Genomic DNA, 20,984 nt, shown 5'->3' with positions numbered 1-20,984 from the left:
CAGAAGTAGCTCAGCTGTTCTTACAGTGCTGCTTAAGTCAGAGTACGATTTTGCAATTCAGAGCCAGCTTTTATTTAGCTGCATGTTATGAGCATGAAGGCTGAAGAATAGTCTTTTCTTTTTCTTTTTTTTTTTTTTTTGGCTCTGAAATGTGTAGAAATCATGGTAATTACATCTTGATCATGCAGTATAAAGGCCTCCTGTGTTCATAACTCTGATAACCAATGAATATATGCAGGACCAAGTGTAAGACAGAGAAACTATTTTTAAGCTGCCTGGTTTGATACCAGAAATACTCAAGTCAAGACAGTGTTGGACTCTGCAGGGGTAATTTACCAAGATAAATTTTAAGCTACTGCTTACCTATGCATTATAGAATGTAAGTAACTTCATCCCTGCTTGAAGCACCTGTTGCATGTTATGGTCTTTGGTACAGTAGGCAGATCAAAAGTACCTGTATGGCTCTGCAGTCTCACATTGTTTTCTGTATTCCAGCAGATAATTCTGCACTTGATACTTCACTGCCACAGTGCTCTGGTCCTACTTAGTTCCTTCTTCCATGCAGTCTTTGCAGCCCTGCTTTCTGACTTTGTGTGATGCAGCACATCTATAATGAGTGTGTCTCCTCTTTTTTAACACATTATTTGACCTGTTTTCTCTCCTTGTATACATGAGTACGTGCTCCTGTAACACTAAAGGGTTTTTCTAGTCAGAAAGACAACAAGAGACTATATTACATGTGTTAGGATTGGACTGGGAAGACCAAAATGTTATGCCCTGGCCAGCCTGTGCTCTCTTTTTCCAGAGTTACTTTGACTTCTGTCTTCCTATTTCTTGACTTGAAGTTTATTATTCATCAGTCTCCCTCACTTTGGTATTAAGCTAGTGTGTACACTGAGACCAGTCTCTGTTGCTAATCTAGTATGCACTTGGAAGAGGTGAAGGAGTTTTCTTTCTATTTTAACAAATATTGCGGTTAGATAAATCTTAGTCAGGCCTGAGGTCTGTTTATTGCAGCTTCTGTATGGAAATACACCAGCACATAATCCCTGACCCTACATTTTCTTGACATTGATTTAGAGGAACACAGAAAGTCGAGTCTCCTGAAGTGAGAAACTGCATTAGAAGAAGAATTTTCATTAGAAAAATGGGAAGGAGTAGGTGACAGCAAGAGGCTCTGCCTTTCAGCAGGATCTCTAGATGCCAGGCTGGGACTTCAATAGGAGTAGACTGATGTTTTCAAGCCCTCTAGACCCGTGCTCCCTTCCCAACCATATGATTAAATATTCTTTTCCAGTTATTCTTCTGGTTTCATTTTCATGCTGTATTTTACATTTCCTAAAACACCTGGAATGCCTTGCCCAGACAAGGTCAGTGTACTTTACTCAGACTTGGTTTTGAGTCTGCCATCTCCAGGGCTCTATAAACCTTTCTTCTTCCTGTAGGATAATATTAACTGGTGATTCATCTGAGAGACATTCATATGTTTTCCCTCATTCATTCCTGTTTTGGCTTTGTCTTGCTAGACTGAAAAGTCATTAGTGCAGGAGCATGGTTTTAAAGCTTGTTTGTGTCTTTCAAAATAGTTATAATTACTATTATTACTAGAGCCTCAGATATTGTTGACTGTGCATAGTCAAGCAAAAGAATTTATGATCTGATGAGTACTGATCCTTTGACTGCTAATATATTTATCATTATGGGCTCAAAACAACCATAATAGGAAGTAAGGAAATGGAAAATGCATTTTTCTCATCTGGAATCTATCCAGTAAGGTCATGAAAAGAAGGAACTTCTAGGAAATATGGGTATCATTTTCTGAAGTTGTTGTTTTTATTTTCCTCTGCCCTAAACAACACAAATCACACTCTTATCAGGTTATTGGCATCATCTTAAAAGAGTTGTGATAGATGATGTTATCACATGCTTTTTAACAGCCTTGTTTCTAGGGAGGACAGCATTAACACCATCAGTAAGAATGTCCATTTTTGTAATCACAGACAAAATGCCCAAGAACCTGCAAGCCCATTTCATGATCAGTGCTTCCAGATGGATAGGGTTGAAGTGAGTAAAAACAAATATGAGAACCTAAATAATCAAATCAAGTGTGGAGGCAATAACCAGGTGCTTGAAAATTGCTCCAGGATTATTAGGAGTAAATGTACTTAAATCTGTCTCTTTTTGTACCATCACAGATGGTTTGTAGATAACTTTGGGGTGTAGTTGCTCTCCCACAGGAGCAAGGTAGTGTGAAGAATCCTGTAATTCATCAGCTTTTGATAAAATGAAATCTTGTGTTTCTCTATCTGTGTAAATGTCAAATACTGAGAACCTTTCTCTTTTTCCATAGGAGATTTTAGAGGTCTCTTCCAACCTTAGCAATTCTGTGATTCTATAATTCTAAGACAGAGTCCATGTTTCTTGTCTTGTTTACTTTTAAGGTAAACATATTGGATAAGGTAAAACTAGAGGTTGAAAACAGAATCATTCAATAGACATCAGAGAATATAGGAGAAAATAGCATTAATTTCTTAACTTTTTCTAAGGGCAACAAAAACAACGTCATGTTTCAAGAATGACCTGAGAAATTCTGCCTCACATTTAATATTGCCTTAAATGTCTTTTGTCCCAGTGTGATTACTCAAGTGTCCCGTTATTAACATGGACACCTGGATTGATAGTCAAATTATTCAGATTTTAAATAATCCCTGTGATTGAGTAAATTAACTACCTACTACCTCGTGTCCATTGCAATCTTTAACAGTTACTCTACCGTTTTATATGTGTAAAATCCATGATTATGCCACACAGGTGTATTGGGTTTGCATAACAAGGGGTCATGGCTGGGCCAACCCATCCCAACAGGCTGTTTTGTCATAGTGTTACTGATTTTGGTCAGTATAATTAGAACATCTGTATTGCTCTTTGTTGACTTTGAGGAAAAATGAGATTAAATCATTTTAGTTTATGTGTGACCTTCAGTAAAGTCATCCAATAACCCTCTGTATATACATTATGTCGATTATTAAGAGTGCATTTGTACAGATTATATAGAGTAATGAATCTTCACACATGTCTTGGCAAGTGTGGATGGCAAACTCTTCACAACAGGAGGCGCCAAGGAGTTGTTTTGGAAAAAACTCTACTCAGGGCAGTCTACACCAGCCAGAGAGCAAGCTAACATTTAAGAAAACTGAACAAACAGGGATCCAGTGCTCATCTTGTTTTAGTTAGCTGATGGGATGTAACCAGGATGACGGTATTAAAAATTAGAAATGTTTCCAGTGTCCTGAAAATAAGCTGCCCTTGGATATCATGGGTGCAACTCAAAATTCCTGATCTCTTCTGAAAATCTCATCCTGAGAATGTAACACTTGAGGAGTTATTAGCTTGCTTAAGATGAAGGCAAAACATGCCATTTAGTCCAGTCATAAATCAGAGAACCAATAGAAAAGCTTTTTATTCAGAGGGAGAAGTCATCTCTGGAAAGCTCTCACATAAAAACTTCAGAATATGTCCAACCACTCTCATACTTTTAAAGGTTCAAATGAATGATGATAATGCTTATGCTTATGATGTGGCACTGTTAATTAATCTAAGATACAACTCTGTTATCTCACTATTTTGGGAGAAAGACATGATAGATTACATGCCACTTGCATATACACACTCTCAAAAAGTATGCAGAAAATTTTAAACTTTGCCACAGATAACATATTGGGTCATTGAGATAAATCCTGGCTAGAAGGAAACCTCATCTGGCAATTCCCCATCACATCACACAAAGGTGAAATAATCAACAAGTTCATCTTCACTTAGTATAGTGTGGGTTTAAAGAAATTCAGACAAATTGGTGAGCCATGTAAAGTTGTTCTGAGTGTGTAAGTTAAAGTCAAGGTATTAGGTAAAGTACAGGAATCTAAAGAGAACTCCTAATTTCCATCTTCATGTGCAAACCCTCATTTTGTACTTTGCAGAATCATAGTGCCAGAAGCCAAGAGGTGACTTCTTCTGTCCTTCTTCTCTGGGACACAATCATTAGTCCTTTTTGTCTCATGTTTACCTTCTAAGTATTATTTTCCTTTGTAGACCTATTAACAATAGTTTCTCACATGTCAAGTTTTTAGACCTTTAATGACTTGATCATCACTTTTGAATTTGTCTCCAGGCAATCCATGACTGACTTCAAACAGTATGCTCAGTTCAGTACTTACTTGAATGACAACTTCATTTTAAAAGTTCCAAATTACATTCCTGTTTAAGTATCTAAGTAGGATGTCAGTCTCTTTTCTGCAATAACATGCTTGTTAACTCCAGTAAGCTTGAAGTTATTATCTGCTGTAATTCTGCTCCTCTGAACTGCTGTGTAACCATAGTCATTATCATATTGCATTTTTACAACTACTTCTTATACTTCCCAGGTTTTAATATAATTTCTTTATACCTTTTTCCTTGTTATCTCATTTATTGCAAGCCTGTATTTTTTTCTTTCAGACAAGCAAAAGCCATGTATTCCTGTAAGGCTGAGCATAGTCATGAGCTGTCTTTCCCACAGGGGGCAATATTTTCCAATGGTAAGGTTTGTTTTACGTTGACTTATATATTAAAAAAGAACGTATGAAAAACTGAACCGTATCCACAAAATGGGGGCATAATTCCATTTTTAGCTCTCGGGTTTTGCCCTGTTTTTTCAATTGCTCTTGAATAAATACCATCTAAATCAATATATGTAGCATGTGTGGGATTTTTTAACAGTGTTAAAAGTTGTGTATATGTTTTTTTGCAGTGTATCCATCAGTGGAACCGGGCTGGTTAAAGGCAACTTATGAAGGCAAAACAGGACTAGTTCCTGAGAATTATGTTGTCTTCCTCTAGTAATCTTTAGTGGACAGCAATATCTTCATGGTATCCATGGTAACAAATAATAGGCACTATGATTTTTATCTGACACAGATATGGGATCAGCCCGTTAGCTGAGTGGTAGGTTTGCTTCAGATGCTGCAGCTGCAGGTTACAGAGCTCCCTGCCAACAGGACAGAATGTGATGAAACAGTTAACAGTTTCTGTGCTGAGGACGGTACTCTGTTTAAATAACTTGCATTGTTTGCAAAAGGTTGTTCTGTTCTTCTTCTATGGGTAAGGAACACTAGAGCAATAAAATAAAAAAAAGTTGCTATTTAGCTGCAGACTTTCAGGTCCAAAGATGTTGCTCGCAGAAGTGTGAAATTTAGAGGCAATGCACTCAATGACATTTCTTGTAATCTGTGGTTTTTAATATGGAAAATCGTGGACTTTTTCATAATGTAAGTACTGCTTCTATTGTGATCTGAATTCTCCCTTAGAAAACTTGATTCTAAAATTAATCCTAATCATTTCAAATAAGAAATGACTTTTCTGTAAATCAGAAGTTGGAACTTCTGTTAGTCACTGAGTTACAATATGGTATAGGATTTATACAACTGATAATATCAGTATACACTGCCTGAGCAGTGAGTGCTCATTCAAAATGTGGTATGTTTAATGAATGTTTCATTCAAGTACTTATTAGATTTCTTTCCTTCTTTCTGTATCAGCATAGATAATTTTAACAATTTTTATTTCAATGATAACCATTATCTGGAAGGTACTCTCTCTGTGTCCCAGAACAACATCTGTAGAAAACAAGGAGATGTTGAATCTGGACTGATTGGTAGTCATGTGAAGTGAGCACTGAACAAACAGCAGTATGTTTTGAAACCTGAGATAAATTGTAACTCATTCTTTTTCCATTGCAAATAAGACAAATGACCTGTGAACTAGCCAATTTTATAAGCTATGAATGCTAAAAGCTCCATGTAGCAATAAGATTACTTAGTGTTATTTCTCCTGACTTCTGCTAAAATATTTGACAAAGATTCTCTCCTTCCACAGAATAAAAAATCCTTAATTTTCACAGGTATTGTAAAGACCTATTGATTGCTCCTGGTAGGACTGAAAAGAAAAAAAAAAAAATAAAGCCAAGTCAAAGAAAACCCCAGAAACCATAAGTAGCTTTCTCAATCTGAGCAGTTTTCTTGTACACCTTGAGGGAAAACATGCACTGCTTGCTTGGCTACTTGCCATTCCTGATTGAAAACCGAGACATTTAACCTCCATATTAGTATTTCTTCAACATCAGTTCTTCCAGAAGAATTCACTGTTTCATAGAACTATCTAGGCTTAGTTTCACAGATCTGTCAAGGCTCAGTTCTTCCTCCAGTAGCAGAAATCAACATACAAATCTTCTGTTGATTTCTGAGTTGCACACTACTTCGAGAAAGTTTAAGGAAGAACTGCTGTTAGGACTAAAAACATTAGTAAATTTTTAACTGCTGCTTTTTTCTTTCCATAGCCTTTCTCTTGTTTAAATTGAAAAGTAAGATTCATTGCCAACAGAAAGAAGCACATCAGAACATTCTTTACTTCTATCTAGTGCATGAATTCAGAGCAATTGCTAGAATTCAGGCTGGTGGTAGAATCCTGCAGGATCCTTCTCCTCACTCATTCAGGTCTTGAGTGATGATCAGAGAAAGAGAGAGGCTCAAAGAACATCCCTCCAAAAATGGTCTAGCTTTTCATAGGGGGAGTCTGAACAAGGCTTACTGCAGGCAGTTGAGGACAGACACCATGCATTAATGTCTGAGTGGTGTGGGCTCTTTCTCCACCCTGAACAGTTTCATTAAGTCCCAAAATATGTTTCACTTCATCTTAAATCCAGACTGTTCCCAGTGCAATGATGAAGGGTTGTTCCAGATGGCACTGGCAGTGAAGGCAGACATGTGTGTGCTCGTCTTATTTGCCCAGAGCAGATGTGAAAGGAAGTGAAGGTCTTTGCTCAGCCAGTTGAATCTTTCTTCATTTTGAGGCAAGCCAGGTTTTCTTAGTCTAAGCTATGCCTGAGATTGCCATTGCCCTGAGAAGACCAACATGGTTTTAGTTGTGTTTTTGCTGTATTTCACAATCAAAAAACTGTAAGCTGTTGAAAGGTTTACCTCTGGTGACCTTCCCAGGGGAAGTGCTGCTGCCGGCAGAAAGGAGCAGAAAGGGAAGCAGAGCTTTGAGCAGAGGCTGGTGGCCCAGCACGTCTCACACAGGCAGAAAAATGCAGTGATCAGGGGAAAAAATCCCAGCTTCTGTCTGTTACAGGGGGTCAGTAGCAAACCTGTATTGAACATCCTTTGATGACTCCTCATACCTCTTAAGGGCAATTTAATTGTTGTGAAATTCTTGAGGAATTGTGAAATAAAAAATGTAGAAAACATTTTCTCTTACTTGCTTTGTTTTAGCCAGATTTAAAAATAAGTGGGTAAAAAAACCCTAAGGTTAGTTAATTTCACATCCCCTGTATATGTCTCACAATTCTTCAGTACTGTGTTTTGAAAGCAGCTAATCTGAGGGCAAGCTAGAGAAGTCAAAGATGCCAAGTTCATTAAAAATTTTGTAAAACTGCAAAGTTCAGTTACAGATTAAGCAAGTAGAGCCTGTAAGTGTTGAGGGAAAGATTGTGGAAAGACCTGGAGAAATCCCTGTGGAGGTGTTTCATCTGTTCTACACATTCATCTCATATTAGACTGAAATTTGGATTGAAGGAGACGACTTTGTAGGAAGCTGGATTCCATTCATGTGCTGCTCACAAAGCAAGTCTGTATTTTCCTCTGTAATGCTCTGCAGCTTTGTCAGGCCCTTCTTCTGAACTAGCTATAAATAAATTTTAAATGGTTTAGCTTTAAAATGGCATTTCCTTCTGAAAAAGGTTATGCCCATTCTTACTTACAGTTGACCACTCACTCTCCAGAAGTAGGGGTTTTCATTTTTGGAAATCTTCTATGGTTTTTTTGTACTCTCCTCTGCAGCACGTAGTAGCACTTTCTGTGTGATCTCACTGCTGGGTTGTGGGGTGCATCAGGTGCCCCAGCTCTTCCCTGCCTTTCAAGAGGGAGTTTATATCTACAAGAAGCTGTACAGTGAACCAGAAAGTTGAGTATGTAGGGGTACAAAGATTGAAGTGAAGGAGAGGGCAGCACCAAAGCTTCTCTAATGATGATACTCTCAGGCCTGACCAAAAATCCTTTCTGATAATAGCAAAGAATCAGAAATCTGTATAACATTTAAATGGAGATAGAATCTTTTGATAATGCCTTGCCAGAAAATTAGGCAATCTGAATTCAATTAGCTCATAGTATTGATTTACTATTCTTTATGGAAGTCAGATTCACTCTACAAGCAAAGGTTACACAACTTTTTAAATTTATTACTATTATCCTTCCTAAAAGGATGCAGCAGGTTTGTTCCAAATCACACTGTAGAACTCAATGTAGAGGATACATTGTGGTTGTTGTTTGTCTTGTGGAAATAATGTCTGTACCCACAACATATAATTAGCCATGTTTTTTCTTTGTTAAACCTTTTGATACATGTTGCAGCACAACATGAATCAAATTAATAGTGTGAAGGACTGATATATTGTATGATAAATATGTAAAGTATATTAATATTCTATATTCACACTTTTTATTAATGATGATAAAGATTAAATTTTTTTGTGTGTAATTCCTATGAGTTCAGTATTAAAATGTCCTTGCCATATTTTGGCATTTAGAGTTATATGTAACAAAACTGTTAAATTAAACCATAGCTATCACTTATGTCCCTAACTAATCTATAATGTTCATTGTACAATTATTTCTGGAAAAAAAAGATGCACAGATTTGCTGACCAGCGCTATTCTATGATCGTAACTTATTTTCCTTTTATATATTTTCTGGTGCTAATCTCTAGTCTTTGCCTGTAATTGCATTGAATTGTAATGTGCCTTTAGGAAAGACATGTTAGGAGAGGAAAAGTTATAAAATTCTGCAGTTCAGAATGGTAATTACAACAACAAAAAAAAGCACTGTACGGCAGTAATTGGATTTTTTTTTGTTGTTAACTTTTCTCCCCTTGCCTATTTTCTACTTAATAAGATTGCATCAGAATAAGTAATGAAACTAAAAAGCACATTGTTGTTGATACTTCATTCCTAAGGCAGAAGGTTGTGCAATTTTGGATTGAGCAGCAAGAAGAGAAATCCCACTTAGGGAGCACATCCTCCAGATTGGGGTGGATCTTCTCCACTGATGGAAGCTCAAAGCTCTAGTGAAGTCAAAGACAGACCTCTGGCAATTTATAGTGAGGGTTTGCTGACCAGAAGCCCCCAGAAAGTAGATGGAATATTTTGCTAATGGGATAATCCCTGATCCAGCTTGGCATTGTCCTTTCCTTCAGCAGACAGCCTGGATGAATTGCCCAATGGCCAGAGATCAAAGCCATAGGCAACCTTAGTCTCTCTCTGGCTGGTCACAGAGCCTTGAAGCTGCTGCTGGTGCTGCAGCCCGTCCAGCTCCTGCTCCTGCTGAAGTCACACGGTCAGTTGTCTGTACCTGTAGCCAGTGGGAGGTCTCTTCTTTTTTTGTTTAAGATTTTGTATGGGCTTTGGGAGTTTGCTTTGTTTTGTTTTAGTAAGGTGCTTGGTATCCAAACAGCCACTAATTCAGTCCTTGAGGATCATATCAGTTCTTTAATTGTCCTGTGTGTGGCAGTGTTTAATAAGCCATTGTTGTTTTAAGTGTAGAGCACAGTGCTTCAACCCTTGGGTGCCTCAGCTGAAAGCTGGTTTGCATCTGAGCTTTCTGCAAGTGTTTTTTTGGGAATTGTCATCAAAGCTCTGGCACTAAAGATAGCACCATTATCTCTGCAAGAGTTTCTGTTGGAGCAAAGGGCAGAGCAGCTGAACAGGGCACATGGATAGTTTCAATTTTCAATCATATTTATGGCAATTTTGGAGTTATTAGAGTTTATAGGGGTTACTTTAGATACTCTATGGTATTTTAATAGGAAAATATATATAATCAATAACTATATCTATTTAATAAAGTCCTACTAAATTATCTTATTGAACTCTCTGTTTATTTTGTAGTGTGGTTTCAATAATTATCTGCACTCTGTATATATCTACGTGTAAATAACTAGTATGACATGCATAAGCTGACTTTGCAGACATAATTCTGTGTTGTATTTTACACTGTATTTCAAAAATCTGAAAAAATGTTTTTCAAAATAAAAATCCTTTATACACAAACCATTTTCTGGTTGGCTTTAAATTTGGGCTCTGGTTCAGCCTTTTCTTTTTTCCAAGTAATAACTCTTTGGTTCTACTTCTATCCATACCTGCATTTTAGAGTAACACTTCACCCGTGAGGATGCTTTACGTAGATGGGCATATGAATACCAGACAGTAGTCTGTCATCCACTGTCCTGATCATGTGGAAGTCTCCAAAGATGTGGCTTTTGAGGAAAAGAAAGGACAGCTTTGGATGTTAGGTAGCAAGAAGCAGAACACTGGCGTGGCAGAAGCTGGCTGATGAGGTCTTTGCCTCTGGAGATCAGCAGGTGGATGGGCTCATGGGAGGGCCTTCCATGGCTCCATTCCAACAGCACTGCCAGATGGGGGAAGCAACATTAGTGCAGTGGCCTCTGCAAGTTCCCTTGCATGGCCTCCCCAGCATCTCTCCAAGACTTTCTGCCTCAGTTTTTGCAGCCCTCAGGCTGGAGTTACAGATGTGCTTGAGGCAAAGGGAGCTGTGGGGTGGCCTGCCTTGCCTTTTCCCTGAAAGACCTCACCAGAAACTTGTGAGACTTTAATATCCCTGAAACAATCAGGCTTTGTTATGATATAGACTAAAAACCTGTGTTTTTTAAACAAGATTAAACTAGCCAGCTGGTTTTTCTGTTTGCTGTGCTTGGGCTTGGACAGTGCAGAGAAGGGCAGGAGGCCAGGGATGGTCACTGCTCCTGCATCCGTGGCTGCTGGCTGCCAGCTGCTGCCCTGGGCACGCTCAGGCTGCTGTGGCTCCTGCCTGCCAGCCCTGGGCTGGGCAGCTGCCCTGCCAGCCTCCGTCTGTGTGGGCACTGTGCCCACAGCTCTGCCCAGGGGCACATCAGGGACAGACAGAAACAAAACATCAGTACCATAAGTATTGATGTAAGTGAAAATGAGACTGTTGAGAAGCCAAGCAGCACGGACCTGATGGAGAAAGAGTCTTTCCCTTCCGATGCTTTCTAACAACTCCGAGGTGAAGCCTGTATTTCACGGCTCTCCCTGCTTGAGGATGTGAGAGATGTGGACTCTGCTTTCAGGAATCAAAACATCACCTGCAGCCTGTAGTCACCAAACTGTCTTGCACCTTGCTGAAATCCTGGTGTCCCAGGCAGGATGGGGCCAGGGAGAAGGCAAGGTTTCCCTTGGGACCAAGGGATGCGGCTGAGCTGGCAAAGCCCCTTCTGTATTAGTTCTGCTGGAAAAGCCTGAGAGGGAGAGGGGCTGCAGCAGGGGGTTAGAGCTGAGCTGAAGCTTAGTGCCCTGACTTAAGGTGTAGAGAACTGCCCCTGAAGTGTGGTGTGGAACAATTGCAATGGAAGCTGTCACCATCATTCCCTGCAACACTCCCGGGCACCACGGGGGCTTTTGGGAAGAAGGGAAGTTCAAAGGCAGATGCCCTGAGACATCTGCCCTGCCCTGCCCTGCCCTGCCGTTCTTGGTGCCTGATGAGCTGGGCCTGTGCCTGTGCCGGCACTGTCACAGCTCCCTCTGGGACCAGCACTTCCAGATGGATTCCCCTCCACTCCTGCTGGGGGCCACGAAAGCAGGAATGGTAGGAGCTGTCACAGATGCCCAGCTCTGCACGGTGAGTAGACACAAGAGGAAATGCAGAAAATCTGCATTTTGATAATTCATCAAAAATGACAGTTCACTGACGATTTTATGTTAAAAATCTGAAATAAGATGGTTGTGTTTTCTGTTAGAGTTTTCTGCTCTTTTCCACAGGGATGAAGGCTTCTCGGCTTTAGATCCCCTGATCTTCAGGGGTGAATGCACACTGGTTTGGGGTCTAGACTAAGCTCTAAAGTAGTTATCATCACTCATTTTCCCAATGTCCCATTTTACTTGGCATTGGGGAATAACTAAGATTTTTTTCTTTTATTTCTAGGAAACCCATGTTCTGTCTGCCTTGCTATATTTTGACATTTCAGTGAGCATTTAAATGTAAAAAGACTTCAATTGCTGTTGAATCAACACAATTGTGTTGAATTACCACATTAACACTCTGAAGGGGTGAGGCATCTGTGCTTCTTACCAGGAAGGGTGAAGATGCATTTCATCACTTGGTTGCATTAAAACACCTTACAGGTGCTTTACATGATTCTTATGTGTTTGGAAAAATGAATATTTATGGATTTATTATTGGTGAGGTTTCAATATCAACTATGGAGAAAGTGATGTGTGGAATTGCTTTGGTATAGAAGGTGTGCTAAGATGAGCCAGGCTGGCCACAGTCTCCTGCCTAAAGAGGAGAAACTTCAGTGATCCAAGGAAACAGCATAGGTGCAAACTGAGCAGGTGGCAGAGTCAGTTCAGGTCCTGGTTCGGAACATGTTCTCATTATTTGGGCATGATCCATTCCTTCAAAACCAACCTTTTTAACAGAAACACTTTATTAAACATGGTCAACAAGGTTTCATCTTTTAAAATTTCATTTCACATTTGTAAAACTTTTCCCATGTCATTTGGATTAACCACTGATATGGAAACAAAGTATTGAGAGATATTCTTGGCTTCTTTTACAATGGTTGGCTGCTTTTCTATTGTATTTATGGCAACAAGCTCAAAAGCTGAACTAACTTAGAGCAAGTGCCTTTGCCAAAGATCATGGTGTGCTTTTTTAATGTAAACATGCAGGGATTCATGGGAACATTGAGTGACCTCCACAGCCGGTACAGAAAGGAGTCTTAATTCACTTGAAAGTACTTCGGTAATTGGAATACATCTTTCTGCCAGTATAATTGAGGAACTGATTAGTTAGACCCAGCACAGGTGTATTTCATTTAAAATTACTGTTAATGGCTCTTGGGTGCCCTTAGAAAGTATTAGAGTCCCATCTGAATGAAAAACATCAGCAATTTAGTTTTGTTGATGGTCATTGCTGTTGTATTCCTACAAAAAAGAAAAAAACACATTCAAAGGGAAACATGCAGCACCATCTGGATTTGGTGGTGCAAACAAGGATTGCAATGCCGTGCTTTGGCTACAGCAGCCATGAGATTCATCCCCAGCAGCAGGTGGGGAGGCTGAGAGGATGGGCTTGGGGCAGAGTGGGGTATGGAAGGTGTCCAGCATGTCACAGCACAGCAGAGCTCAGAGCAGGAGCGATGGGCTCCAGCCAAGTTCAGTTGGGATCTCCGTATTCCAGACGTGACCGTACACTCATGGCATCCCTGGGGAAATACCAGCGTAGTCACAAGCAGGTGAGGCTGCTGGACACTGGGAAGCCCCAGGAGAAGCCTTTCAGAGGACAATTCCCAAACCTGGGCAGAAGGAAGATAGGAAACCTGAGCTTGACCAATCCATGGAGTGTTCCTCCAAATAAATTAAATGGCATACAGGATACAACTGGTTCCTAGAATAGAACAGGTGCTGTTTGCAAGGGCCTCACAAGAAGATAGCAAGAGTCAGGGTTTCGGTGCACCTGAGGTGGGAGGCTGAGCACAAAGTGCTCAAAACAGTGACTGTGAAAGCAGTGGCAACTGTGAGTCCTGAATTGCCACAACACAAGCAGGATGCCTATCAGCAGGGAAAAATCCACAAGAAAAAAAAGACAGAAACCACACTGGGGGGCCCTGGTGCACCCTCTAGGGACGTCTAAAGGAAGCAGGTAGGTAGCAGAGACCTCAGAGATGTTTAGATGCAAACAAATTGTGCTGGGCAGCTGTGATGCAAATATATTCTTACATAACACCTCATCATAAATGGTCATTTTAAGTTTGTTCTTTCCTGCTGTTACTCTTGGTCGAGGCATGCTTTTGTTTGGTCCTGTGAAGTGCTGTTCTTTTCTGTAATTAGGACAAATTGTCTGCCTTGGATGGGAAAAATGGCCATTCTGCACAATGTCCTGCTCCCCACACCTTCCCTGAGAAACCTGCAGTGAATACCATAGGAGTGTGTCGCCAGCTTCCAGCTGTGATTTGTAACACTGTTTTGTTTCCAGATGGGCCCTTCTCCCTGCCCTCCCCATCCCCCTGAAGTTCAGACAATGCAAAACAAGCCAGCACAGTTATTTGTACCCTCAGAGCAACACAGAACCAAGTTTTATGAAGAGGTTTAGGTTCTGTCCCTGCCAAACCCTTCCCTTAATAATTTTTCCTCATCTTTTTTTAAATGATGCCTTGAAATATTTCCTTAATGGACTGGGAAACCAAATGTAAGCATGATCACAATGAATGTCTGTAAGCACATCAGCATGAGAAACTCAGGTGACTATTGTGGCTTTTTAGCTAATTAGCTTTGCTGGATAGTTTATATCCAGAGGGAAAATCAAGACAGTGTTTATCATGGTGTTATTTGTGTGAATTTCTCACAAACAGCTCCTCTCCTGAAGGCAGAAGGAAAAAAGACAGCTCTTCACTTTTCACTTTCCCTGGCACACTTTTGGGTCAGCCTTCCCTGCAGGAACACCTGAGTGAAACAGTGGCAATACCATGCCCAGGGGGTGATTTAGGACACTGGGCCTCCTCATTGCATCACCTGAGCCTTGGCTCAGTTTGGCGCCTTCTCCAGTGCTGCAGCGCCTTCATTACTGACACACAGGAAAGCAAATGATGGTTTCACCTGAATTTCTGCACAGCAGGATCTCTGACACCACTTATTTCTTTCATTTAGATAATCACAAAATAGCAGTGCTGCCTTCCCTGTGAGCAGCCAGTGATTATTGCTTAGCTCATTAGTATGTTTAATAGGAAGCTCACCTGTGCTGTGCAGAGATGAGTCAGGCTCGAGAGCATCTGCATCATTATGGAGTCTGAGATTTCACAATACAGAAAATCATCTCATTTAGGGGGACTGTTATTTGCTAAAGGTTGAGGCAAAAACTTCTATCTCAAAGGGTTTAGACATCCTATGTCAAATAATGAGTAACCTTATTTTATTCTTTATGCCTTTCTATTACTAGGTCTGTTAAAAAGAACAAAACCCAAAACTATTCTTGAGCAAAAGAGGTGTGCATTGAGGCTGAATTTGGACAGAGCAGACAGACATATACAAAGCTATTCCACTCAATCCTGAGGAACATCGTTGTGTAAATAAATAATTGGGGCCTAAATAAAGGTACTAATGCAGATGTGCTCAACTGAATGCATATTTGAGGAGGACCACATTCTTTGACACCTTGTAGTTCAAGAGTCTCAAGGACTTTAAGATTATTTTCTTCTGTGTGTTAACTGCTAATAGAACTTCCACTTAATGTAATTTTGAACTGACTAAATGCTTTCCCCGGTTGTTTTATACTGCATGGAATGCTTAAAACTAAATTAATTTGGAAAATGAATCATCTGTGTCGTAAATTCCAGCCCCGTCAAACTGTCTGTGATGTGCACATGGAGCACTGGTAACATCCAAGATATCAATTCACAAGAACGAGGACATTCAGAAATGGAACTGCAACATCCCTTTCATGATGTTCTGTATTATGTGCAAATGATGTCCGTAAGTATTGGCACTGTTGGCATGACTAACGCTTCTCTGAGGGCACACTAATACCACAGCACATCCTTAGAAAGGGGTGACATCTGAACTAGCAGTCCAGTTTTTTGCCAATGCTTCTTAGAACAGGAAAGGGGAGGGGTGGTCTCTCCTGTTGGTGGAGGACACGTGGCCTTTCCCAGCCTTTCTGCCTGTGCCCCTCACCAGGCTGCAGGTCCCACTCCTTGCCTGTTGCACACCATGTCAGAAGGCAGTGGGGTGGGAAGTGGGACATAATAAGGATGAGGGAAGGATCCCCTGAGCACTGAGGTCAGTTTCTCAAAAGCGAGGCGTGATGTGCCCTGTTGGTGCGGCCAAGGAAAGGCTGCACCAGTCCAGGTCAATGACCAGCAGCAAGAAAAGCTCCTTCTCTCCCATGACTGGAGATCCCAGGGTGGATGGATGGTGGATGGATGCATCCTGCATGTTGCACCTCAGAGGGCAGATCTGGCACTGACCAATTTTTGGCAGCAGAAAGCTCCAGTTCTTGCTGCGGACATGGCAGTCCACATGGCACCGCCTCTGTGAAGTCTGGGGACAATTTACCCTGAAACCCCGGCTTTTAAATGCTTACAAGTAAATGGTTACCCAGTGTATAAGTTGCTGTACTAATTGTGTCTCTGCTCAGGTGTATACTTGCTGATCTGGGCCAGCAGCACCGTGCCAGCACCTCTGCTCCCACAGTGCCATGGCCTCTGCTCCCACATCAGCACTTCTTGCTAGTGCTGCTATGCATGGACCTTCTGCCCTGCAGGGAAGGCTTTTTAATTAACTTTCCCTTTGTATGCCAGGAGATCAGGAATGCATTGTAATTTACTTTGATGCTTTTATAGGATGGCAGTTTGACAGCTGCAGTTTTGATTAAAGTTACTACCTTTCACGTGACAATAAATAAATAAACAAGATTTTATTGTATCCTGTTCTTTGAGTCTTGTAGAGGGCTTGAATTGCAAACAAAATGGAAAACAATTTTCCCCCCCACCCCCCCCCATCCCACCCCATCCCAGCCTTAGGAGTTAAAATTTGGTAAACAATCAGTGTCTGTTTTCTCTAACCTGAAGTTACCAAAGTATTGCCCTCCAATCAAAGCAGCTGCACTGTGGGACTGCAGCACAAGTGGCTCCACCAGCCTGGCACTGGCAGCTGCAGCCCCACGTCCAGTGACAGCAGTTTCATTCTGCAGCTTTACCTTCCACTCAATCTAGTGGATGTTTGTACATCTGCTGAAGAGTTAAACACTTCTCATACTACTACAAAGCAAGCACATCCCCAGTTTATTGGACATGACACAACGTAGCTAGACAACACCTTTACAAAAATACTTGAAGCTATTATTTCAGATCTACAAATATATAGATGAAGGCTCCTCTTCTCAAAGGAAAATACAGAAATCTTATACAAGTCTCTTCTTTTTTTCCAAAAATAAAAACAATAGCAGCAAAGCATAAATTACATCTATCATTATCCTGAATGTTAAATACAGAGAAATATAAGCATCAGTCCAAAGATGTCTCAAAGTTAAGCATTATTTGTCTTTCTACAGAATTTTTCTGTTGAGGATTACAAAGACTCTACAAAGTGTTAATGTGTTACACATCCAAGTAACCCATTGGGAAAAGAAGGTGTATTGAAGGCATAGGAAGGAGGGGAGAATAAATGTTTGATAAATATGTGAACTGGGATTTAGAGGCTGCATGAAATTCAGAAACTTCAACAGATCATGCATTGCAGATGTGCCCAGCTTTGGGTCGTGCTTTTCTCTATCATGTAGCTTTTCTTAAAATTAATGTCTGTCTTCAGGGAAGACTTTAAGGAAAGCTTTAAGTGGAAAACTTCATTAAGTAATATTTTCAAAATCTCAGATGTTTGGAGTTTTCGAGTTTTTTTTTTAATGTCAGATTTGTGCAAGCTTTTGGCTGTGGGCAGCCAAATAGACACATGATCTGTATTTTGAAGCATGAGAAAGGGAAGCAGTTTCTGTCTCCCAGTAAAACCTAGGCTGGCTGTAGCCATCACTAGGAACTGCTTGTAACAGCAATTGGGGGTGTGATTGTGTAAAATTATTGTAAGAAGTGCACTGGCCAGTGGTGTGACTATACTGTAAGCTGAGCTTTAGGATACCAAACTTCTAAATTTTTAAGTGAAAAGCCTTGTCATCCTCAGCTGACCAGTGCTTTTTTTGTGGTGATGACAGTCCAAAAAGAGGATTTCTCATCTGTTGTGTGTAATGCCTCACAGGCAGGCAGGGCCTGTCTTGACAGCAGCATGTCACAGCTTTTTCTACACAACAGTGGATAATTTTTGTCGAGTGTGTTGCCCTTTGTCTACAACAGAATATGCTTAAATGGGCCATCAAAATCCATGTTTTACTCTTAGGAATGTTACTGGGATCTGGGGAAATGGCTGGGAACATATTAATTGCAGGTGGCTGGGTGTTTTTTTTCAAATAATCTCAGTAAGACCACATCCACACCTTTGTGGATTCATACTGCCATGCATATGTTGGTTTGGTGCTTCCCTTATTCATGGTCCATAGAGCCAAGACAGGCCTGCCAGAATAAATCAGTTTCTTTGAGCAGCACTGTGATGAGAACATTGTTCTCAACTGGAGATATCTCAGATTAGAGTCTCAGACTGGACATCACCCAACAGGTGTAATACAGGGATGAAGTGTAAGAGCATTGCTCTATCCCCATCTATTCCCTATTTTTCATACATGAAAAAAAGGCCTCTGTGAGAACTGTACATCCATGGAATGAGCAGCTTATGGTGATGTTCATACAAATCCCACCTGTATAACACAAAGGTCTCTGTACTGCTCTGCCCAGTTATTTTGGGTGCAATGCCAAAGGTGCTTATTGTGCTCACTACCTGCTTTTCATCCAATCTAGCCATTTATTTGAAGCTCACTGATGCAGTGTTCTGAATTCCTGACAATGATTTATTTCTTTTTTTTTTACCTCCACACAGCAAAAGGAGATTTTAGTTATGAACTGGCCGGGTAGGTATTTAAATTGAGTGTGGGAAAATGCAATAGAGTGAGACTACTTAAATGACACTGTGAGAACTTCCTCACTGATATGCCTGAATGCTAAATTGGTGGAGCTATTGTACCCGTAGAGGTGGAAAGGTAACTTAGTTTTCATGGTCAGAAAAACATGATCTATGACTAAAAGGCTCGTGATAGTATTTTATAATGAGCCCACCCCACACCAGCAAGAAATTGAAATGCAGCTAGTTTTAAAGGATATATTAGAATTAAATTAATGCTCATCACTATTTGATGTCCTCTATAAATGCTTTAAATGCCTCATACAGAGCACTGTGGGTTCATCTCAGGGAAAAAAAATTCTAAATGTGACTGGTAAAATACATGAAGGGAGCAGCACTGCTCATGTATTTGAAGTTATGCAACTGCTGCATTAGTTCCAACAGCACTTAAGGACTATTTTCTGAGGGTTATTTTCTCTTTAAGTAAACAGATAAATTTTAACTTAGTTATTAATATCTATGCAGTCACCTTTTACTGCATGTTTCTGTCCGAGCATCTGAGAAGCTACAGTACCATTCTGCATGCAAATAACGTCAATCTAGTAAATTAATAGTGTTCATTGAAAAAAACCACATAAATTTTAAAACAAAAAATACCTAAAATATTAGAGTTTTTTTCCTTTTCATCTTCCAAGGGAAAAAGAGAACTAAACTAAAAGCAAATCTCTGTTCAAGTCAGGTCACCATGACACAAAGCAGTACAAACCAATAAATCCAGCAATGCTGACAGTCCAGCCTGGCAGTATGCTCACAGACTTCTGAGCCATGGAAAGTTGGGAGGGTTTTGGATATTAGCTCTGTGGCTGCAGGCTGACTTCTCGGAAGGAAAGAAAGGTCAGCCTGCCACAAACAGCATGTAAGGCAAGAAATGTGTGCTTGGAGTTGCACTGCACGGGTGGAGTGCAGCCCCATCCTCTCCTGCTCTGCAGATGACCCAACCTTAAATCTGGGCAGGTGGGAGAGGACAGCAAGGATCCCTGCAGGATCCCTGCTGTTCATGCTACTGATACATCACTGTAACTGAGATGAGTATTTGGGTGTAGGCAGGAACACAGGAAAGCAGCTCACCTTCCCAATAAAGGTAATGGAGACAGACCTATTACTCTACTTGAAAAGGAAGAAAAAACACAGCTAGGTACTAACAAGGCATCTGTCAGAAAACACAAATTTAGGTCTCACTTTCTCTGTTGCAGATACAGCACGAGAAAGCATAACCACAGTGCAGCTGAAGGAACAGCTGCAGATCAGAAATTATTATCTGTGTTTATTATGCACACATATAACCAGGCTATTCCAAAGGGCCATGAAATCATCTGAAAGCTTCTCAGACCACATTTCCCTCTGTCATGGACTAGGTGTTAAGGAACCCACATCCCCCCATCTGTAAAGGCTGGTCCAAAATGTAGATCCAGCTGAGATCTCTGAAAACATGAGCCAAGTATTTGATATTTTGTGTTTCTTGGACCACAGAGATCACAACAGCCGAGCAGCTCATAGACAAAGAGAGCAGCTTCCAGGGCTGGAGGTCTCAGCTCTCCAAGAACAGGTGGGCTGCCATGGCCAGGCACTTCAACCTCCAAAACATTATTTAAATACTATGAATATGATACCTGTACAGAGCTGAATCCCAGCAGCAGAGCTCAAAGGAAGCAGATGACTTGATGGGTTGGTTTGTTTGCTTCACTTAAGTGCCAGCAGAAGGTAATGCTGAAGGGCTTGGGTCAAAAATACCTCAACTGTACAGAACAGGAGAGGCTTAGCTTCAGGCACAGCCTGCATTATTTAGTGTATGAAGAACTTTTAGCGACAGCTTGAAACAAAAACCTGTAGAAGATGGCTGGCAGGCTTTCTAATTAATACAACAGGTTTCATACCTTTAAAATGTAATCAGGCACATCCTAAATGTCAGAAAACAAGAAAAATCCATCTGCTGAAACCTCTTATTTCTAGTCTGTAAATGCAACATAAGATCCAGAATTCTTTTGTCTTGTTCAATATACTGAGAAGCACAACAAGATGTTTATTTAGACCTATTTGTAAAGCTTAGATAAAAATGCTTCGATCTTTAAAAAAGTATTAATGGATAGAAGCACATACAACTATAAAACCTTGTACTCAGTAAAAAAATCAAGTAATGGCTCTCTGAACATTTCTGCAGGGTTGAAAAGTCATAATACACAAGATTTCTGTAGGGAAGGAAGAAATCAGGTGTTTTGATCAGTGTTCATAGAATCAGAATAGGTTGGAGGAGGAAAACACCTCCAAGATCACTGAGTCCAAGCTTTGACTGATCCCCACTTTGTCA

The 20,984-nt window shown here is 40.5% G+C and overlaps 1 protein-coding gene across 2 annotated transcripts in view; it reads left to right on the top strand.

Annotated features, from left to right (window-relative positions):
• ARHGAP42 (Rho GTPase activating protein 42) overlaps positions 1-10,138 on the top strand; it is a 150,229-nt gene extending 140,091 nt beyond the window's left edge. For both annotated transcript variants that reach the window (XM_069014976.1, XM_069014980.1), the window contains exons 23-24: positions 4,495-4,574; positions 4,787-10,138. In XM_069014976.1, the coding sequence (XP_068871077.1) occupies positions 4,495-4,574; positions 4,787-4,875 (169 nt within the window). In that variant the 3' untranslated portion in view covers positions 4,876-10,138. The remainder of the gene's footprint in view (positions 1-4,494; positions 4,575-4,786) is intronic.
• Positions 10,139-20,984: the final 10,846 nt, after the last annotated feature.

Source organism: Aphelocoma coerulescens, chromosome 1 (assembly GCF_041296385.1).
Source record: "Aphelocoma coerulescens isolate FSJ_1873_10779 chromosome 1, UR_Acoe_1.0, whole genome shotgun sequence".
Lineage (NCBI taxonomy): Eukaryota > Metazoa > Chordata > Aves > Passeriformes > Corvidae > Aphelocoma > Aphelocoma coerulescens.
The sequence above is the reverse complement of the archived record's forward strand: the minus strand, read 5'-3'. Positions and strand labels throughout refer to the sequence as shown.